The sequence below is a fragment of the Peromyscus californicus genome, unplaced genomic scaffold (assembly GCF_007827085.1).
Source record: "Peromyscus californicus insignis strain IS unplaced genomic scaffold, ASM782708v3 Scaffold_2__1_contigs__length_46816999, whole genome shotgun sequence".
Classification (NCBI taxonomy): Eukaryota; Metazoa; Chordata; class Mammalia; order Rodentia; family Cricetidae; genus Peromyscus; species Peromyscus californicus.
This window is the reverse complement of record NW_026294540.1, coordinates 28,859,622-28,884,963: the sequence shown is the minus strand read 5'-3', so window position 1 is coordinate 28,884,963 and position 25,342 is coordinate 28,859,622. Positions and strand designations below refer to the sequence as shown.

The 25,342-nt window shown below is 45.3% G+C and overlaps 1 protein-coding gene and 1 non-coding gene across 4 annotated transcripts; both read left to right on the top strand.

The window, feature by feature from the left end:
* The first annotated feature begins 553 nt into the window (after positions 1 to 553).
* LOC128121135 (U6 spliceosomal RNA) lies at positions 554 to 660 on the top strand. The gene has a single exon (XR_008222080.1). It is a non-coding gene; the product is annotated as a U6 spliceosomal RNA (small nuclear RNA).
* Positions 661 to 5,330: 4,670 nt separating this feature from the next.
* On the top strand, positions 5,331 to 19,613 carry Zscan21 (zinc finger and SCAN domain containing 21). Of its 3 annotated transcripts, none has more exons than XM_052754140.1 (4): positions 5,331 to 5,461; positions 10,914 to 11,392; positions 12,169 to 12,364; positions 18,369 to 19,613. In XM_052754140.1, the coding sequence occupies exons 2-4, from the start codon at positions 10,997 to 10,999 to the stop codon at positions 19,211 to 19,213; spliced, it is 1,437 nt and encodes a 478-aa protein (XP_052610100.1). In that variant the 5' UTR covers positions 5,331 to 5,461; positions 10,914 to 10,996; the 3' UTR covers positions 19,214 to 19,613. The 3 variants fall into 3 exon arrangements, with proteins under 3 accessions (XP_052610100.1, XP_052610103.1, XP_052610102.1); XM_052754143.1 differs by lacking the exon at positions 5,331 to 5,461 and having other exon boundaries at positions 7,049 to 11,392; positions 18,369 to 18,574; positions 18,678 to 19,613; XM_052754142.1 differs by lacking the exon at positions 5,331 to 5,461 and having other exon boundaries at positions 7,052 to 11,392.
* The last annotated feature ends 5,729 nt before the right edge of the window (positions 19,614 to 25,342 follow it).

Sequence of the window (25,342 nt, the reverse complement as noted above, 5' to 3'; positions counted from 1 at the left end):
GCACTCAGAGACCAGACAAGGACATCAGGTGTCCTGCTCTGCTGCTCTCCACCTTATTCCCTTGAGATAGTCTTTCACTGAACCTGGTTACAGACTAGTATGTGGCCATTGATGGCTTTAATATGGGTGCTGGGGATTCACACTCTGGTCCTCACACTTCTGTGGCGAATGATTTTACCCACTAAACCACAACCACAGCCCCTTCTCAGGCATTTTAAAGCCCTACCAAGAAGGCTGACTAGTCGGGAGTGACGGTGCAGGCCTCTCATCCCAGGATTCCTAAAACTAAGGCAGAAGGCTGACTACATGTTGAGACCCCATCTCAAAACAACAAAAACTATACATTTTGTGACATAAAAGGAAAGCATAGTTTTGCCTGACCTGAAGGACTTGCAACTAAGGAACTTTCTTCCAGATTAGTGTAATAGTATATCATGATTGTCAGTTCCTACAGGGTTTAAAATTACTATGGAAACAAATCTCTGGGCATGTTGGTGAGGGATTATCTAGATTAGATTCATTGAAATGGGACTACCCACTGAAAGGTTATATGGTGCTCACTTCGGCAGCACATACACTAAAATTGGAATGATACAGAGAAGATTAGCATGGCCCCTGCACAAGGATGACACACAAATTCGTGAAGCCTTCCATATTTAAAAGAAAGAAAAAGAAAAAAGAAAAGAAAAATGAAAGGGTATATGGCACTGGTTTGGTCGGCGGCAGAAGAGTCACGAGCCATGGTTACCAGAGTTAGAATGGGCTTTATTAGAGAGAAGAGGGGATAGGACACAGAGAGAGAGATGCAGAGAAAGAGAGAGAGAGAGAGAGTAAGCGTGGGGGTGCATGTCCGGTTTTTAGGCTGGGAAGAAGTCGCCCGCTGATGACATAATAAGGCGCCCATCGAGACCCCTGAGCTGGGGTATACAGAATCCTTACACCCACTCTAAATGTGGGCAGTTCCTTCTATAGGCTGGAGTCACATGCTGAATAAAGAGGAGAGAGTGAACTGCGCGCCTTCTCTGTTTCTCAATTGTGGATTCAGTGTGACCACTGCCTCAGTCTGCCTTCATGCCTTCACCATGGTAGACTACACCCTCAGATTGTGAGCCATTAAAACCCTTCCTACCTTTCTTAAGTTGTTTTCGTCAACAGCTAATTCAAACAGTCAGCCCTTGGCCAAGGGAACAGAAGCAAATGGTGGCTGTAGCAAGAATAAGGACATGTCGTGAGAGGTTGGCCTGAGGGTACCCATGACAACATGTTCAGTCAGCCACATATTTGGCTCTTCTTCCTTATCACTGACTGCATCTGTAATGATTTGTTCACAAGCATGATAAGATCTGTGTGTGTGTGTGTGTGTGTGTGCGCGCGTGCATGTACACACTCGCACATACAAATGACAACACATAAGCCATGCTTCAGTGTTGAGGTTCAGGGGCAGATATTGGTCCTTGCCTTCCGTAGACACGGGACCTCTTTTTTAATTTCCCACCACACACATCAGGCTACCTGGCTAGAAAACTTTGAGGGATTCTCCTGTCTCCACCTCAGCCCATCTATGTAGGAGTGCTGGGATTACAGAGATGTGTGTGACTGCATCTGACTTTCACATGAATTCGGTGTTGTGGAATATTACTTTAACTATGTGAAGATGTGTTACATTTGTTTATGTTGCAGAATATTACTTTAAATTTGTATGCCGGGTGGTGGTGGCGCACGCCTTTAATCCCAGCACTCGGGAGGCAGAGCCAGGCAGATCTCTGTGAGTTCGAGGCCAGCCTGGTCTACAGAGTGAGTTCCAAGAAAGGCGCAAAGCTACACAGAGAAACCCTGTCTCAAAAAAAAAAAAAAAAAAAAAAGTAAAAGGTGTGTTACATTTTGCTTATGCTGTATTTGTTTAATTATGTAAAGGTGTGTTACTGTGTCACCTTGCCTGCCTAAGGCACCTGAGTGGTCTAATAAAAAGCTGAATGGCCAATAGCTAGGCAGTAGAGGGATAGACAGGGCTGGCAGGCAGAGAGAATAAGTTGTAGGAGGAATCTAGGCTCAGGAGAGAATGAGGGAGAAAGAGAAGGAGACCCCCAGGGCAAGCCAGCCAACCAGGCAGCCACCAGACAGACAGATATGGAGGAAACATGAAAGTAGGACCTACAGAATGAAAGAAAGGTTAAAAGCCCTGAGGCAAAACATAGATGAAGAGAAACAGGTTAAATTAAGTTAGAAGAGCTCATGGGAAATCATAAGATAAGGTTAAGCATTCATAATTGATAAGAAGTCTCCATGCCTTGATTTGGGAGCTGGTTGGTGGTCCAAGAAAGCCTGTTACAGTTCTGGATATCTGAACTCAGTGGTGATTTGAATGAGATGTCCCCCATAGTCTTGGGCATTTGAATACTTTGTTCCTAGTTGATGGTAATGCTTAGGAAGGCTTAGGAGGTGTGGCCTTGCTGGAAAAGGTGCAAAAGCCATTTGCATTGTCTTTCGGGCTGCAAGAATATATCATAGAGATTCAGCTGTGTATTAAAGCTATACCTTAAAAAATAAATAAATAAATAAAGCTATACCTTGAAGGCCAAGAGTCTGTCAAAAGGCAAGCCATTTATTATGAATATTTGTTGCTATCCAGCCTTTAATATTCCAGCTGTCTTCTACTGTGAAATTCCTATGTGCTCAAATATTTTCAGACCTGCTGAACTTCTAGGTAACTTCCCTGCGGGAGCCAGTACCTGGATAAGGTCAAGTAAGCAAAGACAAGCTGGCAGGAGACTCATAGCTTTGTTTCTTGTGCAAATGAAGCCCAGACCAGACCATCCCCCCCATCCCATCCCCCCCCCCCCCCCCCCCCCCACCCCCCCCCCCCGTGACCTGAAGCCCAGTGGCTCTCCAGAGCAACTGACTGAGAACAAAAGAGGTTTTTACATATCAAGGTGAGAGTTAGAATAACATTCCTGAGGAGGCAGAGAACCACGTGACCAGGGAAAGAAAGGGCAGGCATTTTCTGTAGAAACCGGACAGAAGGGCATGGCGAGAGAGAAGAGAGGAAGACAGAGGTTCCATAGAGGGTAAGCAGATCTCAGGTAGAGTTTTCTGAGTGCCAGGAGTAGAGAGCAGCAGAGATGGAGAAAGAGGATACAGAGGACGAAGATGAGGCTGGAAGCATAGGAGTTTAGTCGTTAGCAGGACTATAAGCTTGGGAGCTGGACGGAACTGCAATTATGGAGACAGGATTTCATTCCCAGAGAAATAAAGTAGATGGATAAAGAGCTTGGTATGTCTAGAGTTATTCCTGCCTTGAATGCCTGGTGAAGCTATAGCTGAATTGGTAGAATTTTGTCTTAGAGGAATAAAGTTAACAGACATAAGAACATAGTATACATAGATTTTTTTTTCTCTCAGATATCCCACGCCGGACGTAGCAATATCCCTGGGACCCTGGGTACTCCATAGCATTGTGCTCTGCTGCTCCCTACTTGAGGTTCAAGATGTGAACTCTCAGTTTGCTGCTCTAACTGCCATGCCTGGCCTGCTGCCTCCCAGCCATGGTGGACCCTTATTGCTCTGGGACCATAAATCCTTCCTTCTATAAGTTACCTTGATTTAGTAGTTTTATTACAATAGCAAAGTAATATATTTTACAAGCACTTTACCCACTGAGCCATCTGCCCAATCCCAAAACTGTGTATTTGTCATTTGTAAATTTTTGTGTCATGATACATACCTGATATATGTTATGCCCAGATTTCGGGGACCCCCAAAAGACCACCACGGAGACCGAATTCCGCATGTAAAAGCAAAGAGCCTTTATTATCTTCAAGCTCCGAGCTTGGTCCCTCTGTTTGATGTAGCGGTGAGAGCAGAGAGCCCAGAGCCCAGGCAGGGTGGGGTTTTTATCATAGCCGAGGTTGGGGTGATGGCATTTCCAGGGTTCAGGACTCTGATTGGTTGAGATTTGTATAGGGGTATAGGGAATGTTTGGAATGTTAGGTATTTCCTCTTAGATGCAGGCCCCACTGGATGGGGTCAGCTTATGGCTATTCCTGGGTCCAGGTATTGCCTGCCAGAAGCTGTGTCTGGGCTTCTAAGCCTGTCATGGCAGCTGTGTAGTCAAGTCGTTTTGGGGCCCACCACAATATAGAGCACATTTTTGAGAAGTATTTGTCCAGTGAACTCATTGGAAATCAATATATTTCTGAAAAAGACATGCATGTGGCAAACCACAGAGAGCCCTACACCACAGTGACTAATTTTCCCTTGTTTCCTTTCTCATTATATGGTCATGGTTATATTAATGGAAAAAGCATAGATCATCATAAAATTACTTGATTTAACATGATGTAAATGGACAACTTATCTCATAATTTTGTCTTGTCTGCTAACTTCTTTTCCTTTCTCTTTCTTTCTGTCTCTCTCTCTCTCTCTCTCTCTCTCTCTCTCTCTCTCTCTCTCTCTCTCTCTCTCTCTTCTTTCTTTCTTTCTTTTTGACACAGAGTCTCATGAAGGCCAAGCTGGCCTGGAATAGGTAGCTGAGAATGACGTTAAACTCCTGATCACCCAGCCTGCAGCTCCCAGTGTTGGGATGGCAGGTGTGTGCCACCACATCCAGCTCTAGTGTTATATATTTTTAAACATCTCTTCAGAGCCAGGGAAACAGCTTGATGATGGAGCACTAGCACACCTAAGGCACTGGGTACCATACTCAGCACCGGAAAAAAAAAATCTGTGGTGAAATAACAAACATGCACAATTAGAGAATCGAATTCTACTCTCAGCTTTACTGTCCACACTCCAGTATGCACTGGATCTGATCTGTCGAGACACTGGTTTCTTCACATGTGAAGAAGAGCTCAGGCAGATTGTTCTCTGTTTGTGCTCATGTACACAAGTGTGTGCGCATACACGTAAAGGCCAGAGGTTGATGTCAAGTGTCTTCTTCAGTTGCTTCTCTACCTTTTTTTTTGAGCAGGCCCCAGGGATCCTCCCAGTACTGGGATTACAGGCATGTAATGTATCACAGGCTTTTTATATGGTACTAGAAATCCAAACTTAGGTCCTTACGCTTGTATATATAGCAAGCTCTTTCTTTACTCATTGAGCGAGAGGCAGGATCCTTTTGAGTTTGAGGCCAGCCTGGTATACAGAGAGTTCCAGGCCAGACAGCTACATAATGAGATGTTTGTCTCAAAAACAAAAAAAGGAAAACAAAAGGGAGAGGGGGGGGGGGAGGGGAGAGGGAGAGAACAAAAAAAGAAATAGAAAAAAAAGGGGGGTGGGGGTGGGGACCGGACAGATCAAGTCCAGGACAGCTCCAGTGTCGGCTCAATGAGGATACAGAGAATTCCCGGATTTCTAGAGGGGCGACTGCGCCCCCTCCCGCGGGGCGGGGTCCTGACGCACTTCCGGCTGCGCCGTTGTTCAGCGGCTGTGCGGGTTCCAGACTCCGAAGCGGTTCTGAGTCACGGTGAGCCTGCGAGTCCCGGGTTAGCCTAGCGGCCGGGAAAAGGAGCGTTGGCCGAAAGGTTTCGAGAGGGAGGAACGGGTTTAGCAGCTGTGGTTCTGGTTCCGGGGATTCGTCCATGGTGGTTCTGGGAGGTTGCCTAGGGAGGAGCGGCCCCGCCCAGCTGCTGGAGGCGCCGTTCTACGGAAAGCCTTTTCCACCCTCCAAGGGCTTTCTCGAACAAAACCTTGTTTCTTTTGCTTCCGGAATCGCTTTTTCTGTGAGCTCCTTCAGCTGAGCTCTTATGTTATCCGAAGGAAACTGCCTTCTTTTTTCCCTAGCTCTCGCCCAGAGATTTAAACTCGGGATTAATTGTTACGAACAAGCCTGAGGTTAGGAACATTGTGTGAAAACCCGAATCTCATTAATCTTGGTTAATGTCTAGTCCAGGCGGGGAAATAGTCCCGTTAGGCTTTGTGAGCACAGAACAGGGATCTGCTTAAGTTTGGAAAGATTTTTAGAGGATCGTTTGTAAGTAGAGTATAGGAGAGGAAGGTGATTTATTTAGTAGGTTGACATGCTTGGAAATCTGTGTTGAAGGGGGACAACTGAAAAACTGAACAGAAGATTAACAGGCACAAAAGTTGTTTTTCAAATGCTGGAAGGCTTCTGAGGAGAAACTGAGTATTGGTCCAGGGCTATTGAAATGATGCAGAATTTGGCTCGCTCTAAAGGATCCTTTCTTAGCAATTAGATCCGCCCCGCAGTTATGCTCCTCAAAAATTATTGGCTTGCCTAGAAGTTTTTCGAAAATAAGTTTGCTCGGTTTGAGACAGGGTCTTGCTGTATAGCCCAGGCTGGCGTATAATTGGTCATCCTCCTGTCTCTGCTATCCCCAGTGCTGTAGTTAACAGGTGTGTGTCACCACGTCTTCAGCTTGGAGTTTCCAAGTACAGACTGTCTTAAAGGCTTTATCTACCACTAGGTAGTAATTGCTGTTTACTTGCTGCAATCTGTGATACTTTGATTTATGTATACCTCGCCTTGTACAGAATGAGTTTGAGGCTGATAAAGAGGGGTATATAAACTTTGCAGATTTGGCATAAAGGAGGGCAAAACTGGGAAGTGACCAAAAGCCTGCCCTGAATAGACTACATGCCTCTGCTGGTAGACTGCAAGAGTTAAAACTTATTTTTATTTTATTTGCTGTGTGTGTGTGTGTAGGTCAAAGGACAATTTGCATGAATCAGTGCTTCCCTTCCATCATGTGGACACCAGGATCAAACTTGGTAGCAAGTTGCCCTCGTTACTCACCTAGCCATCTTGCCAGTCCAGTTAAACCTTTAAGGTAGCTTTGGGTTTTGTTGTTGTAAAACCAAAAGGTTTTTTAAGACAGGGTTTCTGCCGGGCGGTGGTGGCACACGCCTTTAATCCCAGCATTCTCGAGGCAGAATCAGGCGGATCTATATGAGTTCGAGGACAGCCTGGTCTGTCTCGGGAGGGGGGTGGGGTAGAGACAGGGTTTCTTTGTATAGCCCTAGCTGTCTTGGAACTTGCTCATCGACCAGGCTGGCTTTTTTTTTTTTTTTTTTTGGTTTTTTGAGACAGGGTTTCTCTGTAGCGTTGCTCCTGTCCTGGAACTCACTCTGTGGCCCAGGCTGGCTCGAACTCACATACATCTGCCTGGCTCTTTGATTTTATGAACATTTAAGAAATTTTCAGAAACCAAGACTTGGGGAGGGAGGGCATCTCCAAATGGCAAGCTCAGCATAACCAAATTCGAAATTACTGACTTTCTTTGAAGGGGAGGGGGGATGCCAAGATAGTTTATTATCAGATTTTTTTTTTAAATCTTGCCCAAAAAAACCCCACAACATGCCAGTCAAGTGGAAGCATTTCTTTCACTCCTGTCCCATCTCCTACCATTTTCTTCTCTCTACCTCCCTTTTGTGGTGGTGGTGGTGGTGGTGGTGGTGGTGGTGGTGGTGGTAGTGGTGTTTGAGAGAGGGCATTTGCTGTGCATACATTTTTCACAGGCTGGCCTAATGGCCTCAACTCACTCCGTAGCCAAGGCTCTGGCTTTGGCCTGTCTCACAATGCTGGGATTGCAGACATGCTCTCCCATCACAACCATAAAAATTTACTAAAGAGACTTTTAGAGTCCAGGACTGAAGTAAAGGCAAGGCACATTCGATGGTTCAGTTAGTGTCCCATATTCTAGGGTACCAAGTGGGAGATACCAAATGTCCAAAAGCTAAAAGAAAAATGTTTCTAAGTCTTTTTGTTTTCATCACCTTTTTTGGTTGAATTTTCCTGTCAGTTTCTTTTCAGCGATATGTATTTTCTCCGACTAAGTAACTGTAAGCATGTGTCATGCTGGGATCGGTGATACCACTTTTTTCTTTAAAAGATTTATTTATTTGTTTGTTTGTTTATTTATTTATTTATTATGTATAGTGTTCTGCCTGCATGAATGCCTGCAGGCCAGAAGAGGGCACCAGATCTCATTACAGATGGTTGTGAGCCACCATGTGGGTGCTGGGAATTGAACTCAGGACCTCTGGAAGAGCAGCCAGTGCTCTTAACCGTTGAGCCATCTCTCCAGCCCCCGGTGATACCACTTTAATCCCAGAGCTCAGAAGGAGAGGCAGGCCAATTGCTTATGAGTTCCAGGTCAGCCAAGGCTATGCATCGAGACCCAGTCTCGAAAATAACAACAATACCACACATTCGTTTTTGTCTTTCTACCCATTATTCTGTTAAAAATCTAACAGCAAGGCCACAAAAGATGGGTCAGCCAGTAAAGGTGCTTGTCCCCAAGCCTGATGGCCTGAGTTTGGTCCCTGGAACCTACATGATGGAAGAAGAGAAGTGAGTCTTGCAAGTTAGCTCTGACCTCTTAAAAACCTCCATACATACTGTGGCATGCATACATCTCACCCTGACACACAAAACTGATCAATTAAAAAGGGGAAGGGAGCCCGGTGATAGTGACACACGCCTTTAATCCCAGCACTCTGGAGGCAGAGGCAGGCGGGTCTCTGTGAGTTCGAGGCCAGCCTGGTCTGCAGAGCAAGTCCTAGAACAGGCTCCAAAGCTACACAGAAACCCTGTCTCAAAAAACAAAACAAACAAACAAAAAAAGGGTGATGGGGACTGGGGAAATGATTCAGTGGTTAAGAATATGTACTGCTTGATGGGCAGTGGTGGCACACCTTTAATCCTAGCACTTGGGAGGCAGAGACAGGTGGATCTCTGAGTTTGAGGCCAGCCTGGTCTATAGAGTGAGTTCCAGGACAGCCAGGGCTACACAGAGAAACCCTGTCTCAAAAAAGAAAAAAAAGAATATGTACTGCTCTTGGCAGAAGACCCTAGTTTGTTTCCCAGCAGTTGTGTTAGGCAGTTCACAAAATGTCTGGAGCTCCAGGGGTTCCCACTACTGTCCTCCACAGGTACCTGCCCTCATGTGCACATGGGAATGTAAACACATTGACGCACGGTTTTAAAATTAAAATTTTTTTTAACGCTAAAGACACTTAAATAAAACCTTGAATATGGGCCTTGGGAAGAGGCTTAGTTAGTAAAATGCTTTCTGTGCAAGCATGAGGACCTGAGCACAGGTGAAACCCCATACATGTCTGCTTGTGCCTGAAATCTCAGCTCTGGAAGGGCGAGACAGGCAGACCCCTGGGTTCCCTGGCCAGCCAGCAAGCCTTGCTGGCCATGAGCTCCAGGTTCAGTGAGAGACCCTGTCTCAAAACAAACAATAAATAAGGTGAACAGTGACAGGGGAAGATGTCTGACATTGACCTCTGATCTATACACACATGCACAGGAAAGTTCATCTGTACACTTGTCTATACACGTATACACACCCCCAAAAGGAAAAATAATTGAATATGTTCTCCTTAAAAAGTCAGATAAGCTGGGCGGCGGTGGCGCACGCCTTTAATCCCAGCACTCGGGAGGCAGAGGCAGGTGGATCTCTGTGAGTTCAAGGCCAGCCTGGTCTACAGAGCGAGATCCAGGACAGGCTCCAAAGCTACACAGAGAAACCCTGTCTCGAAAAACAAAATGAAACAAAAGTCATAAGTTTAAATTGCATCCTAATTAGACTTGGATTATTTCTGTTTTAATTTTTTTATTCATTTATTTATTTGGTGCTAGGAGTAGAACCCAAAGCTTTGTATCCACCAGACAGATACTCTTCTCCTGAGCTATCTTCCTAGCCCCTATATGCCATTATTTTTTTAACAAGCTAGTTAATTCCAGCCTGGGATGTACATGCTTATGCTGACAAACACAATCATTTGACTAGTCTACTTTTCTATGTTCAGATAGTATTAGTTAGTTTGCTGAAACCATAGAAACTAAGGTACCTATAAGATTGTGAAACAGTTTTTGGAGCAAAGATCTATTTTTAAATTATGCCACTCCGCACTTTGGGGGAAAATGGACACAACTCACGTCAAGTGACTTAGCTGACTCCAGAATTATTTTGAACAATATGTATTTTTCTAATTCGTATGTACTAATGGTACAAAGTAACAGGCTTCATTGTGATATTTCCATGCACACATTCTTAGTCACTGTTCTGTTGATGTGAAGAGACATTATGACCAAGCCAACTCTTATAAGAGAAAGTGTTTAATTGGGGGCTTGTTTACAGTTTCAGAGGTTAAGTACATTATCATCATGGCAGGAAGCATGGCCACATGCAGGCAGGCACTGGCCCAGTAGCTAAGAGCTATATCCTGATCTGTAGGCAGAGGGAGCAACACTGGGCCTATTGTGGGCTTTTGAAACCTCAAAGCCCACCCCCAATGACACACTTCCTCCAACAAGGCCACACCTAATCCTTCTAATCCTTTCAAATAGTACAGTCTCTGGTGACTAAGCTTTCAAATATATGAACCTATAGGGGCCGTTCTTAGTCAAACAACCATAGCACATATAGTTACTTTAATCATACTTAGTCCTTAGTTCCCCTTTCTTGTACCCCTCACACTCCCTCTATCCCTTCCACATCCCTTTTACTTTCATGTCTGCTCCCACCCTTCAAATTCTGCATAGGAGAGAATGCACGCTCAGCTTATTTTGGTGAGTCTGGCTTATCTTGCTGAACATAATTTCCACTTCCATCCATTTTCCTGCAAACATCATTTCTGAACAATGCTTTTTTTTATATACATTGTGTGTGCGTGTGTGTGTGTGTGTGTGTGTGTGTGTGTGTGTGTGTGTACACATGCACGCGCACCCATGAGGTACACATGCGGTCAGAGAACAACTTGGAGAAGTTGGTTCTCTTCTACCACCATGTGGATCACAAGGGTGGTCAGGCCCAGCAGCACTTTGATCCACTGAGCCATCCCACCAGCTCTGAACAATACTTTTTATATGGTAGTTGTCTGGTGGCCCCTGTGATGAAGACCAGAAAAACTTTTTTGATAATTTTATGGCAACTGTGTTTTTATAGGTTTGAAGTGTGGCCCTTAAGAAACAGAAACCCAGAGGTACCAGGTCTGCTCCCCAGACCCTGCTCTTTCTGGAATCTGTGTGATGACCAAGGTGGTGGGCATGGCCACAGTTCTGGGCCCCAGGCCACCTCAGGAGCCAATGGGGCCTTCGACTCTTAAAGCTGAAGAGGATGAAGAGAAGGATAAGTGCCGCCCTAACCTAGAGATATCCCGTCAGCGCTTCAGGCAGTTTGGGTACCATGACACTCCTGGGCCCCGGGAGGCACTGAGCCAGCTTCGGGTGCTCTGCTGTGAGTGGCTGCAGCCCGAGATCCACACCAAGGAGCAGATTCTAGAGCTGCTGGTGCTGGAGCAGTTCCTGACCATCCTGCCCCGAGAGCTCCAGGCCTGGGTGCAGCAGCACTGCCCTGAGAGTGCAGAGGAGGCCGTCACTCTCCTGGAAGACCTGGAGCAAGAACTGGATGAGCCAGGACTGCAGGTGGGCGGGAGGCCATCAGATGCTAGGAGACATAACATCCTTGGCAGCAGTCAGGGCTTGTCCATCTGTTTTGTGCAGCTTTTCCCGGGGAGACACAACACACGTCTACTCACCCCAGATAGGGAACCCACAACAGACCAAACTACAGACACCACCAAAGTCCAGCTTGATGAACTGATAGGTTTTATTGGGGTTGCTTATCAAAGTTTGGGTGAGGGGTTACTTACAGGAGCAGAAGTGACTCAAGACAGCTGCATCACCAGAGCCCAGCATACGTGACAGCTCACAAAGCTGGGAACCTGGAGCACACTGCACAGCCTGCAGGCAGCTTAGCAGGTTGGAGAATGTTTTGTCCAGGCAGCTCAGCTGGTCTGAGAATCTTGTTTGCAGCTTGGCTTTGCTTGGTCTCCTATACAGCTCTGTTCTACTAGTCTCAGAGGGACGCCCAGCTTTTATTCCTTACTCTGACAGGGAGGGGCCTAATGAATCTGGTCAGTTTCAGGGACTTCCTGAGGCTAGTTTATGTTGTTTACCTTCCTGTAGGATGGAAGGCAGAAACTGTTACACAACAGCATCCAGTAAGATTATTAACCAGCTAGAAGCTCCTGGGGAGCTAGATCAGGTTTCCTCCTGTTGTCTGCTCTTATCCTGAAGTAACTGTGGGAACCAAGTGGGATGGCTATTTTTCCCCTTCTTCCCTAGAGTTCTGCTTAGCTTGCTTGAGATTCTTCTCATTTTGAGTCAGCTATGCATACATCATTTCTTACTGTCTCTAGGTCTCATCTCCTCCAAATGAACAGAAGCAGGCTTGGGAGAAGATGTCAGCTTCAGGAACTGCAATGGAGTCCTTAAGCAGTACTACCCAAGCTCAGCCTGTAGATGCCAGCCCCAAGTATGAGTATTGGGGGCCCCTGTACATCCAAGAGACTGGTGAGGAGGAGGTTTTCACTCAGGATCCAAGAAAGCGGCAAGGTAAGGAGAGAGCTCTGTAACTCTAGATGGACCTGACTGGTTGAGCAGCCTAGGCAGAAGTCATGCACTTTCCTCCCAAACCCGATTGCCTCGGACAGGTTCCCAGCACTGGGACGGGCAGCATGCTTGCAGAGGGTTGAGTGGAGTGAGCTGTTTTAAAAAGGAGTGACACTGATTGGGAGACATGGACAGGCTGAATGAGCCAGGATAGTGCCGAACTAGACAACAGTGAAAAGGTATTGCTGCCTGTGAGCCCGAAGGGCCAAGAAGGAAGACCTGTTATTACAGAACCAGACAAGAGCCGAGCCTTGGTAGGGAAGGAAGGAGTCCTGTGCTAGGAGCCATGGCCCTAGGTCCTACCATTGTGTAAAGAGGAGAAAATGGGATAGATACCTCACTTTCACATTGTTCTTGTCACACATTTTCTGGTGTACCAGTTAGCAGACTCAATCACAGCCGATGGTGTGAAAGGTCTTTAGGCCTAAGGGTCAGTTTCCTGGGGTACATAGCCGGACAGACTGGGTCTGGAAAAGGCCAAGGAGCCTCCGTTCTGAATCTCTGCAGATGTCACAGGTCAGAAATAAATTAGGGGTTGGAAATATAGCTCAGTTTATAGAGTGCTTACCTAGCATGCAGGAGGCCCTGGGTTCCATCCCCAGCACTCAGATTCAAGGTCATCCTTGGCTACATGGTGAGTTCAAGATCAGTCTAGGTTTTATGAGACCTTGTCTAAAAAAAAAGTATATTAGAGTAACTAACTTTCCCTACCTCAGATCTCCACAAATCATGGTTTACATATCAGCCTTATTTTTCTACAGGTTGTTTCTGCTCTTATATACTTTCATTTACCTGGTATAATAAAGTTTTCAAAGATTAATTAGATTTACATGTTGATGAAAATATAGCACATTGTTCCAAATCTTGTATTTATCATTTTTCACGGATATGGTTTGTTCATGAGCAGAGCCATGGCCCTTAGAAAATGCCTGAATTACTTACCATGTCCTAGACACTTGAAACCCCCTCTTGGAAACAAAATTTTGAGCCCTGTTGAAAACTATATTCTGTATCAGGCATAGTGGAGTACACCTTTAGTTCCAGTACTTGGGAGGCAGAAGCAGGTGAGATTTCTGTAAGTTCGAGGCGAGCCTGCTCTACATAATGAGCCAGTGCTTTGTAGAGAAATCCTATCCAAAAAAACCCAAACAAACAAAAAACTGTATTGGGGCTGGAGAGACGGCTCAGCAGTTAAGAGCAGTGGCTGCTCTTACAGAGGACCCCGTTCATTTCCTAGCATCCATATTGAGTGCCTTACAACGGTCTATAACTCTAGTTACTAAGGTCTGCTCTCCAAGAGCATCTTGTCAGGGTGCACCGAGTAGTGTACAGGTTGGTTGAAGAAAGAAGGCACTCCCAAGATGAAATTTTAAGGCCTATCGGGCAGCAGGAAGGTCCAGCCTCTTCTGATGGACTGAACCCCCGAAAAGTCGTACAAAGATGTATTTATTAAAAATTACATAAAGTATTTCCTCATACCAAGGTCCCTAATCTAATTTACATGTCTTACTGAAGGAGAGCATCACATGCCATTACTCTAGTCCTTTATTATGTATCCTTTGCAGTACACAATAAGACAAGAGCCTCCGGTATGCCTGAGGCGTCTTGTGCCCAAAATCCTGGGATGCTACAGTACCACCTTAGCGAAACAATCACTGTTTTCCACGAGGATTCTTCAAGGTCAAAGTACTTCTAAAAAAACAACTGTTTGTTCTAATATCTGTCCCATACAGTGATTCTGCTAAATTCCTACAACAGTACCTGCACATTTGTGGTGCACATACAGATAAGCAGGCACATAAGTAAAAATAATTGTTTGAAAATGTACATCATAGGGACTGACAAGATGGCTCAGCAGTTAAAGTGCTTGCTCTGAAAGCCCAGTGACCTGAGTTCCATCCCTGGAACCTACATCATAGAAGGAGAGAACTGAGTTCTGGAGTTGTCCTCTGACCTTCACACAGGCAGTTACAGAAATGCCTGCACACACTCAGTAATTCCTATTTATTAATGAGACAGGGTCCCAGTGTGCAGTCTTGGCTGGCCTAGAACTCAGAGCTGCTTGCCTGTCCCTTCTGAGTGCTGGACTGAAAGTGTGCACCATCACTCCTGGCCTAAGTCTGTTGAAAGCTACATTCTAGGGGCTGGAGAGAGGTGGCAGTTAAGAGTGCTTGTTATTCTTGCAGAGGACTTGAGTTCAGCTCCCAGCACCCACGTGGTGGCTCCTCAGCATCTGGAACTCTCCAGTTCCTTGTTCTGACTCTTCAGGCACCAAACACACATATGGTGCACATACATACATATAGACAAAACATGCATGTACATAAAGTAAGTCTAAAAAATGAGCAACAAAATTCCCACCTTCTCCAGCCAGATACGGTGCCACACACCCTGTGATCCGGCACTCACAGAGGCCGAGGTGGAAGAGTTCAAGGCTAGGCTGGGCTATATACTGACACTCTGACTCAAGAAACAACAAAATCATATTCTCCGGGAAAAGTGAAAATTAAACTGTTAATTTAAGTTTTCACTGTTTAGAGTTGTTCATAATCTTCAACTTACCTGGGGGCTTCCCTGGACTGCCAGAGTAATTCATTATACGTGAAGAAAACCAAGAATATAACTTTGCACAACACTTGAAAATCTGAAGCAGGAGGATTGCCATGAGTTTGAGGCCAGCCTAGATCTACCTGTTGTGAGGTGTCTACTAGAGAAGACCACTCAGACATGGTTCAAGCCAAGAGAAGGTCTTCATTATCTGGCAGCAGCTTACACTAGGTGTAGTTGGAATTGTCTTTGTGCTGCCAACCAGATCCCAAAATAAAGACACGGAGACCTATGAAGGCTCAGCCTTAGCTTCAGCTTATCTGCTAGCTCTTTTTTAATTTATTTAACTTTTATGTGCATTGGCATCAGATCCCATGGAATTAGAGTTACAGATGGCTGTGAGCTGTCATGTGGGTGCTGGGAATTGAACTCAGGACCTCTGAAAGAGCAGTCAGTGCTCTTAACCACTGGGCCATCTCTCCAGCCCCACTAGCTCTTATAACTTAATTTAACCTGTTTTTATTCATCTACGTTTTGCCTTGGGGCTTTTTGCCTTTCTTTCATTCTCTATGTCCTACTTTACTGCTTCCTCCGTGTCTAGCTGGTTGGCCCCTGGTGTCTCTTTTCTTTCTTCCTTTGAGTCTAAATTCCTCCTCCTACTTGTTCTCCCTGCCAGAAGTCCCGCCTATACCTTGTCCAGCTTTTTATTATACCAGTCAGGGGCAGGCAAGGTAAAACAGCGACACATCGTTGCATAGTTAAACAAATACTCCACAACAACTGGGTATTCAGGACCAGAGTGCAGTCCCTAGCCTTTCTCTGCATGTGCTTTTAAGCATAAAAACCACATCCTGGGTTGACACACTTCAGTTAGCAAGAATGTTAGCCAGAAGCCAAAAAGCAAGGTTAGTACATTTAGGAACTTCCTCAGCACTGGGGACTTTGATGGGCTGGTCTTTGTTCTTGTTTCAGCAGGTGGTGGTGCTGTGTACTGGGTTCCAAGGCCTGAATGGCACTTCCATCATGGTGTCGGTTGTGCTAGGACCTGGGGGCCTGTTGCAAACCTAGTATGGTACAGGAGTCTGCAGAGTGAGACCCTGTCCCCAAAAGAAGGAAGACCCTCCCTCTTGCAGATTAAAGTGTTCCCCCACAATCCCCACTTTTAGAATACCATCCTACCCCAGTCTGCTCTCTTCCTTCCCTTTCTGTTCTGTGCCACACACTCCTTCTGCCCCCTCCCCCTTGCTTTGGATTCTGAGACTCTGACCCTTTGAAACTTGATTCAGCCTGGGATAGCCAATCTCCTAACCCAAACTCCTGTTCTTGAGGGCACCACACAAATGAGTGCAGAACACAGACAGTTGATAGGCATGTGCTCCTGACTGATGGCCCTGGCACCATTGTCAGTAGACTGTGTACCTTTTCAGTTGTAATTAGAAATTAGGGGCTGGAGAGATGGCTCAGTAGACAAGAGCACTTCCTGCTGTTGCAGAGGACAGAGGCTTGAGTCCGGCCCCCACAGGAGGCTGCTCACAACTGCCTGTGTGTTAACTCCCACTTCAAGAGACCTAGTGGCCTCTTCTGGCCTCTGGGCACCTGTATACATGTAGCAGACACACAGTTACACACATGAATGAAAATAAATCTTAAAAATCTTAAATATAAAAATAAATCTGGGATAATTGGGACTGGAGAGATGGCTAGACAGGTAAGAACACTTGGTGCTTTTGCAGAGGACCCATATTCAGTTCCCAGCACCCATGTAGCAGCTTAAAACAATCCAGAACTGCAGTTCTGGGGATCTGGCACCCTTTTCTGGACTCCATGAGAACCAGGCATGCACACAGTACACTTTCATATGTGCAAGGAAAATACCCATACGAACACAATTTTTTTATTTATTTGTTTGTTTTACTTATTTATGGTTAAAAAAGGACACTGGCCGGTGGTGGTAGCTCACGCCTTTGATCCTCACACCTTTGATACCAGCACTCAGGAGGCAGAGGCAAGAGGATCTCTGAGTTCGAAGCCAGCCTGGTCTACAGAGTGAGTTCTAGGACACCCAAGGCCACACAAAGAAACCCTGTCTGGGGGAGTGGGGATGGGGGGGATACTGGCTTCAAAAGTGTTATGTAAAGGAGGGTGACCTTGAACTCTTGGTCCTGCTTCTACTTCCTTCTGGTGCTGGGATTTGAGATGTGTACCACTATACCCAGCTTCATATCTAGAGGGTTCTAAGTCAGCATATCACAGAGACTGGGCTAATTTTACTGTAGCTTTGTTCATAATACCCAAAATGTGGAACCAGCCTGGGTATCAGTGGATAAAGAAAATGTACATATACACAATGGAATTATAGTCAACTGTAAAAACTTAAGAGAAAAATTATGACAGTTGGAGGAAAAATTACAATAGGATAGATTGAATCCTGTTGTATACACTTCCCTTTGCATATTCACATGTCCTTTCTACACAGAGTGGAAGACCAGGAGGAAGTGTTACCAGAGCTGGAAATGAGCTGGGTTTTTTTGTTTGTGTTTGTGGATTTTTTTTTTCTGTTTGGTTGGTGGACTGGTTGGTTGGTTCTGACTTGATTGTAATTTTGTTTATTTGCTTTTGTCTTTTGTTTTGGTCTCTCTATGTAACCTTAGCTGGCCCAGAACTCACCATGTAGACTAGGCTGCCTCAAAAGACAGATCCACCTGCCTCTTGCTCCCAAGTGCTAGGATTAAAGATGTGTGCCACTATACCTGGCTCAGGCTCAGGTTTTAATGCCCATTTAGGGAAAAGGCTTTTAAGTGCTCTTAAGGGAGAGGAGTTGGAACTGTTCTCAAAGAAGCTTATGTACCCCTGAGAAGGTGTGCTGTCCTGGAAGACTGAGCCAGTAGCACAGGACAAGGGGGAGTTGACCAGTTTGTCTGAGCGTGAGTGGAACTCAACCTCACCCACAGCACTGAAACCTGATGTCTACCCTGGTAGAAACTTGAGCTCCTTTCTTTTACCTGCATGGCCCAGAAACCTTCCAAGGCAGAAATCCTTCACAAACATTGGCTCTGAGTATCTTGTAGAAGCAAATGTGAAGTCACAGACAGAATATTCCAGTGTATTCTAGACTGCTTCAGAGCATACGGGGGTGGGAGTGGGGAGGGATCACAGCCTTTCTAGATAGTAAGAACTGTCAAATAATCATGTAACAGGTATTAGGGGCAGGGGCCCTCTGAACGCACAGTACCATAAACTAGATGTGACAGTAACTTCATTTGTATTGCTGTTAGAGCTGTTTCATACATCATCATCCTTTCAAATCCGTCTACCTCCCTTGGTGATCCTGCTTCCCCTGTACCAGCTTGCATCCTCAGAACAGGAACAACTGATGCATCCTTAACCCACCTGCTTTCAGGTTTGAAATCGAATTCTCAGAAGGAGGACTCAGCAGATGAGCAGAGAAGTTCTGAAGAGGAATCTCATGCAGACGGACTCAAAAGGGACATCATCCCCATGATTGCTGCCAATAAGTACAGGTCAAGGTCAGAAAGGCAGTGGGCCAATAGTCTGGGAAGGGAGAGGGGAGCAAGAGCTTCTCTGCAGGATGCAGGTTCCAGGAGAGGAGCAGAATCCATGTCTGCTAAGCCTGCCCCGGGAGAGAAACGTTACATATGTGCAGAGTGTGGGAAGGCCTTTAGCAATAGCTCAAACCTCACTAAACACCGGAGAACACATACTGGGGAGAAGCCTTATGTGTGCACAAAGTGCGGGAAGGCTTTTAGCCACAGCTCCAACCTTACCCTTCATTACAGAACACACTTGGTGGACCGGCCCTATGACTGTAAGTGTGGGAAAGCCTTTGGGCAGAGTGCAGAACTCCTTAAACATCAAAGGATGCACACAGAAGAGGCGCCCTATCAGTGTAAAGACTGTGGGAAAGCCTTCAGTGGGAAGGGCAGCCTCATTCGACACTATCGCATCCACACAGGGGAGAAACCCTATCAGTGTAACGAGTGTGGAAAGAGTTTTAGTCAGCACGCAGGTCTCAGTTCCCATCAACGCCTGCATACAGGGGAGAAGCCCTATAAGTGTAAGGAGTGTGGCAAGGCGTTCAACCATAGTTCAAATTTTAATAAGCATCACAGAATCCATACTGGCGAAAAGCCCTATTGGTGTAACCACTGTGGGAAAACCTTCTGTAGCAAGTCCAACCTTTCCAAACATCAGAGAGTCCACACTGGAGAGGGAGAAGTACTGTAACTGTCTATCCTCCTCTGTTGTTGTTCTTGTTGTAAACATTAGAATGTGAGTGCTAGAGAGCAGCTCTGTAATACAATGATGTTTGGTGGTAGATTTTGCTCTAGTCATCAAAGGATGCCATGGAGGGAGGACTCCACAGTGACAGGGCAGGCGGAGGTCTGCAGAGCAGCAGTGAGCTCCACAGTGGTCACCTCGGCCAGCAGGGTCCCTCTTCACACTCCAGGCCCTAGTGAACTATGCTGACATTACCTTCCGCATAGTTAAACTGATGTGTGTCCAGTGTAGTTAAGGAAGAAACATTGAAATATGTTTAACTGTTTTAACATATATTCCACAGTTGTAGTTTGTAAAGAACTGAGCCACCTTGAACAGTCTGTTTCAGAATAAACGTATAGCATCATGTAATGTCTCAGGACTATTATTGTGATAAATGATGTTGTTATACAACACTTTTTTTTTTTTTACAGTTTTTGGGTGGGTGGGTGGGTAGGTGGGTGGATGGGTATGTAAGTGTGTGTATGCCCTAGCACATATGTGGAGGCCAGAGGACAACTTGAATGAATTATTATCTCCTTCCATCCAGCATATGGGTCCCAGGAATCAAACTCAGGTTGTCAGACCTGGTGGCAAGCTCCTCACCCACTGAACCTATCAGTATCCATGTTATTGAACACTCTTGGGTAAAATATTGGCCAGGCATGGGGGTATACTCTCATAAAGAGAGGATCATGAGTTCCAGACTGGCTAGACCATGTCAAAGAAAGGAGAGGAGGATAGAGGAAGGAAGGAAAGAGCGACCACCTCCAGTCTGGAGCTTGTGAATGTGTGTGATGAAATCATGGGCGAGTATGGGTGTAGCCGCCTAATGGTCTGCACTGTTGTATTGTGCTGTCCTGACAGTGAGCACACACTCTTTTTGAGATAAGCTTTCTATGTGTGGCCATGATTTTTTGAGACAGAATTTCTCTATCTAACCCTGGCTGTCCTGGAACTTGCTCTGTAGACCAAGCTGGCCTCAGACTCACAGAGATCCACCTGCCTCTGCCTCCCAAGTGCTGGGATTAAAGGTATGCGCCACCACCACCACCTGGTGTGAACACATATTTTCATTAGTGGGATCGTTTTTTTTAAGCCTGTGAGTTTTATATCAACCCTGTCTATACTCATGTCTATGAAAATCAACTCTCCATAAGCAACTTCCTTCTGAAGACTCCAGAAGTCAAAACCCAACAGGATTACCTTAAATCCTTCCTGGCAAAATCCGAATGCAGTCTCTGCACTGGTGAAACACCTCCCGTTCCTTCTGTCCGATGCTGTCCAGAAACCCAGCTACTCCCCTTCCTTCGCCACTTGCTTCTCTGCATATTATGACAGTTCTTTACCTCCTGAAAAGGAATCACTGAAGTATTATACCAAGCATCTTGATATGCTTAGAACTGGGGAGCAAGAAAGTTTCCCGTTGAGTGCCAGACCTAAGGATTGTTCCAGACCCTCTACCTATACCACAGCAGTCAGGCTACACCTCCCTTCAGCTTTCCATGGACAGGAGAGTCGATAAGCTTGCAGTGACCTTGGCAATAGTCCTCTCCCTTGCAGCTGCAACCTCCTTCCCCACACCCATATTCCCGGGCCCTAATGCCCATTCATGGGTATGTATACATGTGTGCAGGTGCCTATGCAGGCTAGAGGTGTGGGAAGATGGCTGTGAGCCCTGCAACATGGGTGCTGGAAACCAAACTTAGATCCTGTGTAAGAACAGTATGTGCTCTTAACCACTAAGCCATCCCTCCAACCCTGACAACATTGAATTTTAACTTTACTCTGTTGTTGATTTTGTTGTTTGAGACAGGGTCTCACTATGCAACCCTGGCTGCTATGCTGTGTAGACCAGGCTAGTTTCGAACTCACAAAGATCTGTTTCTTAAGTTCTGGCACTAAAGGTATATATCACCATGACCTGCCCAACTTTACTCTGTTCTGAACATTGTATTTATGTGTATGTGTGTATCTCTGTGGGTATGTACACATGAGAGCAGATGCCTGTAGAAGCCAGAGGTGTGGGATCCCCTGGAGCTGGAGTTAACAGGCCGTTGTGAATTGCCTGATGTGGATACTGGGAACCTAAGTTGGGTCCTCTGCCAGGAGCAGCACATGCTCTTGACCACCAAGCCATCTCCTCAGCCCGCCCTTTTCCCTGATGCCCTCTCACCTTGTGGCTCCTGGTATGTAAGCAAGGTCATGCCACTGGGCTGTGGAACTTAACCCCCCTTCCCCCAGAAGTCTGTAAAAAGAAGGAATATCCTCTATGTCCTGATATTCTTTATGTCCTGGGGAACTGAATGCTCTCCATTCAGTCCCACCCCACCCCCACCCCTGTGCCGTGACCACCCTTCTTCCTGATAAGGCTCTTCTGAAGGAGAGCTCCCAGCTTCCACTCTCTGAACTTGGCATTTTTTCTTTCTGATTGGCCACATACACTAAGTCTTCATGTACCAGCCAATAGGAGGGGTGGAGCACTGAAAATGAAAACTGACTTTTTCTTGCTGTTCACAGTAGCTTAGGAAAGATGTATTTGGGTGTCCTCGCAGAATTATCTCTCCTCAGTCCCAGAAAAGGGATTTCTGCAAAATATGCTAATTCTAAGTTTTTTAAAAATACAGTTTCACCATGTTAAATTCCCATTACCAATGTTCAAAGGTCTCAAGTTCTCCAAATTCTCCTGATAGTTGTTGCCATCTTTTTGTGACAATAGCCAAATATTGTCATGATAGTGCATGTCCTCCATCCATTGGTTTGTTTTTGTTTTTCAAGACGGTTTAGATTTACATTTCCCTCAATGATCTGGAACTTTTTTTTTTTTTCTCAAGCCAGTGTGGTGACACACTCCTGTAATCTCAGCACTTTGGATGTGGAGGCAGGAGGATCAAGAGTTCAAAACCAGCCCCACTTGCACATCCCCACCCCATTGAAGTCCGGTCTGCACTATTGGAGACCCTGTGTCAAAAACAAAATATTTTTCATGTATCTATGGGACATTTTTGGAGAAATGTCTACTCAAGTATGTAGCCCTTTTTAAGTTGCTCAGGTTGACACTGAACATGGATCCTCCTGCCTTTCCTAACCTCCTAAGAAGTTGGGATGGCAAGTCTGCATCCCCAGGTTAGGCAGCCCAGTGGTGTTTGTCTCTGTCTCCTGATTTACAGGAGCTTGTTAGCCCTATATTGGATACCCAGCTAACAAGCATCTTTCTCCAACCCACTGATAACGGCTGTGTTTGAGTGGGTACTCTAAGGGTTCCTCCATCCCTGCAGGGATGAGGGGTAGGGAAGATGTTAGGCAGTTTAAGAGCTGGGGTTTAATGGAGGGTCCCTAAGTCACATTAGAAGCTGCCATAAGAAAGGACTGAAATGACTTTGATGGGACTCCTGAGCAATTTCAAGGGGAAGTGGTTAAAATAGAAAGCTTGACTCCTGAATCACACTCTGGCTTTCTCTCACTTGCGCACATGCTTCGACCACTGCTATTGGATCTTCACCAGATGTCAGGTCAGTGAGGCTTCCCAATCTGGGGCTCTTAGCCTCTAAAGCTGTGAGCAAAATAAACTTTTCTTAGAAAGAAAAAGAAAAAAAATTGTCATTTTCCAGGCACACACACTCTATCATTCTTTCCAACTATGAAAGTAATAGTTATGGTAGGATAGTATGAAGTTATAGGGGGAAATTACCCCACCACAATGAGGGAATCAGATGTATAAAGACCAATGGATGGGCCGGGCGGTGGCGGTGGTGGTGGACACCTTTAATTCCAGCACTCAAGAGACAGAGGCAGATGGATCTCTGTGAGTTCAAAGCCAGCCAGTGGTCTACAGAGCTAGTTCTAGGACAACCGGGACTACACAAAGAAACCCTGTCTTGAAAAACAAAAACAAACAAAACCAATGGATGGAGGACATGCACTATGATGAATGCTTGCAGTAACTACAGAGGCACTTTGAGGGAAATAATTAACTTTGTAGGGATGGAAGCAGTGAACTAGAAAAGGTTTCACTGAAAAGGTCAAGTAGGGATGGTGGGGCTCAAGTTGAGTCGGTGGCCATGTTGGAGGACCCGCAGTCAGCAATGGAGTTTATGGAATGCAACCCACCAGATAGCAAAGGTATGATGGGCGCACCCTCGAAAGGCAAAGTCCCGGGGGCAGGGGGGTTGTTTCCAGAATGCCTCTTGCTTCTGCTGTGCTTTCTCCTACTTGCTGTCATGTTCCTGCTGTATTCGGCATGGTATGATTATTATGTGAAATGATCCCACTGCATCTAGTATAGTGTGATTGCTTCATGGGAAAATCCCACTCCTCACTGGGTAATTTACTTGCAGATCATAATGAAGATGATTCTTATAAGAGCAGTGATAGTTGGATCAATGATTTAATTGGACTTTCTGAGTCAACCTAAAAGATGCAGGTGGTTAAGACAGTAAAGATGATTAGGGAAATGGTTTAGGTTATTCTGCCAATTGCTCCAATTAAGAGATACTAAAAAGGCAAAACTAGGCTAGAAGTCACCTTCCCCTTCATTAGATGTGAGATTTACAGAGGATTAAAAATAAGAACAAGGAGGTTTCATGCATTATAGACCCATGAATTCTGCCTGTGGAAAACAGGCTGATGATCAAAGAAAACTAATGCCCCCACACCCAAGGTTAGGCCCGAGTTCCTTGGTCATATAGCTTATAGAATTAGTCACAGGGTCCAGTAGAAACCTTGAAAAAACAAAGTTGTGAAAGGAAATTAAATAATGAAAATGAAAAAAAGGTAATGAAAAAAGGAAAAATAGATGGTTTGCTAGACCACTTGAGTCAAGTTTTGTAGAGTAAAATAGGATAGAAATCTCCTACACTGAAACCACAAACACCTACCTGCCAGTACAAAAGGAACTGGCTGAAATATACTTGGCTTGCTTAAAACTTTCTTAATCAGTTATAAAAGAATCATTGCTTTGGGGTGAAGATGTTATGGTGGGAAAATTAATACAAAAAATGTTTAACTACTTGTGGTTCTCTAAGAAAAAACATGAAATTTGTGATCATGTGATGATTTCTTGTGTAAAGATTTTACTTTCTGGAAATTATGTAAGTTGTGGTTGTGAGGTAATCTTTTCTTGCATAGAAATTTTTATCTTAGGTGGTAATAAAAGGGATAAGAGAAAAAGAACAGAAGAAGAAACAGAGAAATAAAATGAAGAATGAAGTCTTGCCCCACAGATAAGCCTCCAGTGTGTGTGTTTAGCATTTGCAGACTCCTCTCCAGTTTCTCTGATCTGCTGGAGCTGGTTCTTCAGCAAGGTGTTAAGAATGCTTGCCTAACAATCACAGGGCCTATGATGCTTGCCCAGCAAAGGCAGGAGGGATCGTTTCAAAGGCACATCCTCCATCTGTGGCAAAGACCCTGCCTCAATAGTAATAAGGGACTGGAGATACAACGTGGTGGTAGCCTCCTTGCCTAGCATGCATGAGGCCGGGCTCAATCCTCATCGACAAAATAAGAAACATACAGTAAGGTTCTCCCAGGAATTCTTTCAGTAGGTAGAATGGGAGAACACTCAGGAAGAGCAGGTGCCACCGAGGTGTTACATGGTGTTCTTGTAACTATGGTGCTTTTGTATCCTCAAGGCAAGGTCTGTGGGAGGGGAGGAAGGCTGTGAGCAAGTGAAAAGAGGGCTAAGCAAGAGGCAAGAACAGGGCAAGAGGCAGGGCTGAGAAGTGAAGAAGAAAACAAACCAACCAACCCTGTGGCATGATAAAGAATTGAGATTTCTGGGCAGTGAGATGGCTCAGCAGGAAAAGGCACTTGCCTTAAAACAGCAACCTCAGTTTGGTCCCTTGGACCCAGGGAGTGGAAGGCGAGAATCAACTTCTGAAAGTTGTCCTCTGGTCTCTACAGGTGACCTCTCATGACACACACATAAGAAATTAATAAATAAAAAAAAATTAACTTTGGCTTTTCATTCAGGGAAGGAGACACAGAAATACTCTTGACATGCTGTCAGTATGACAATTCACATACAATGTTATAGGAGAGGACATCTCCCCATTAGCTCATGTGTTGTGGTTGGTCTCTAGTTGGTGGGGCCATTTG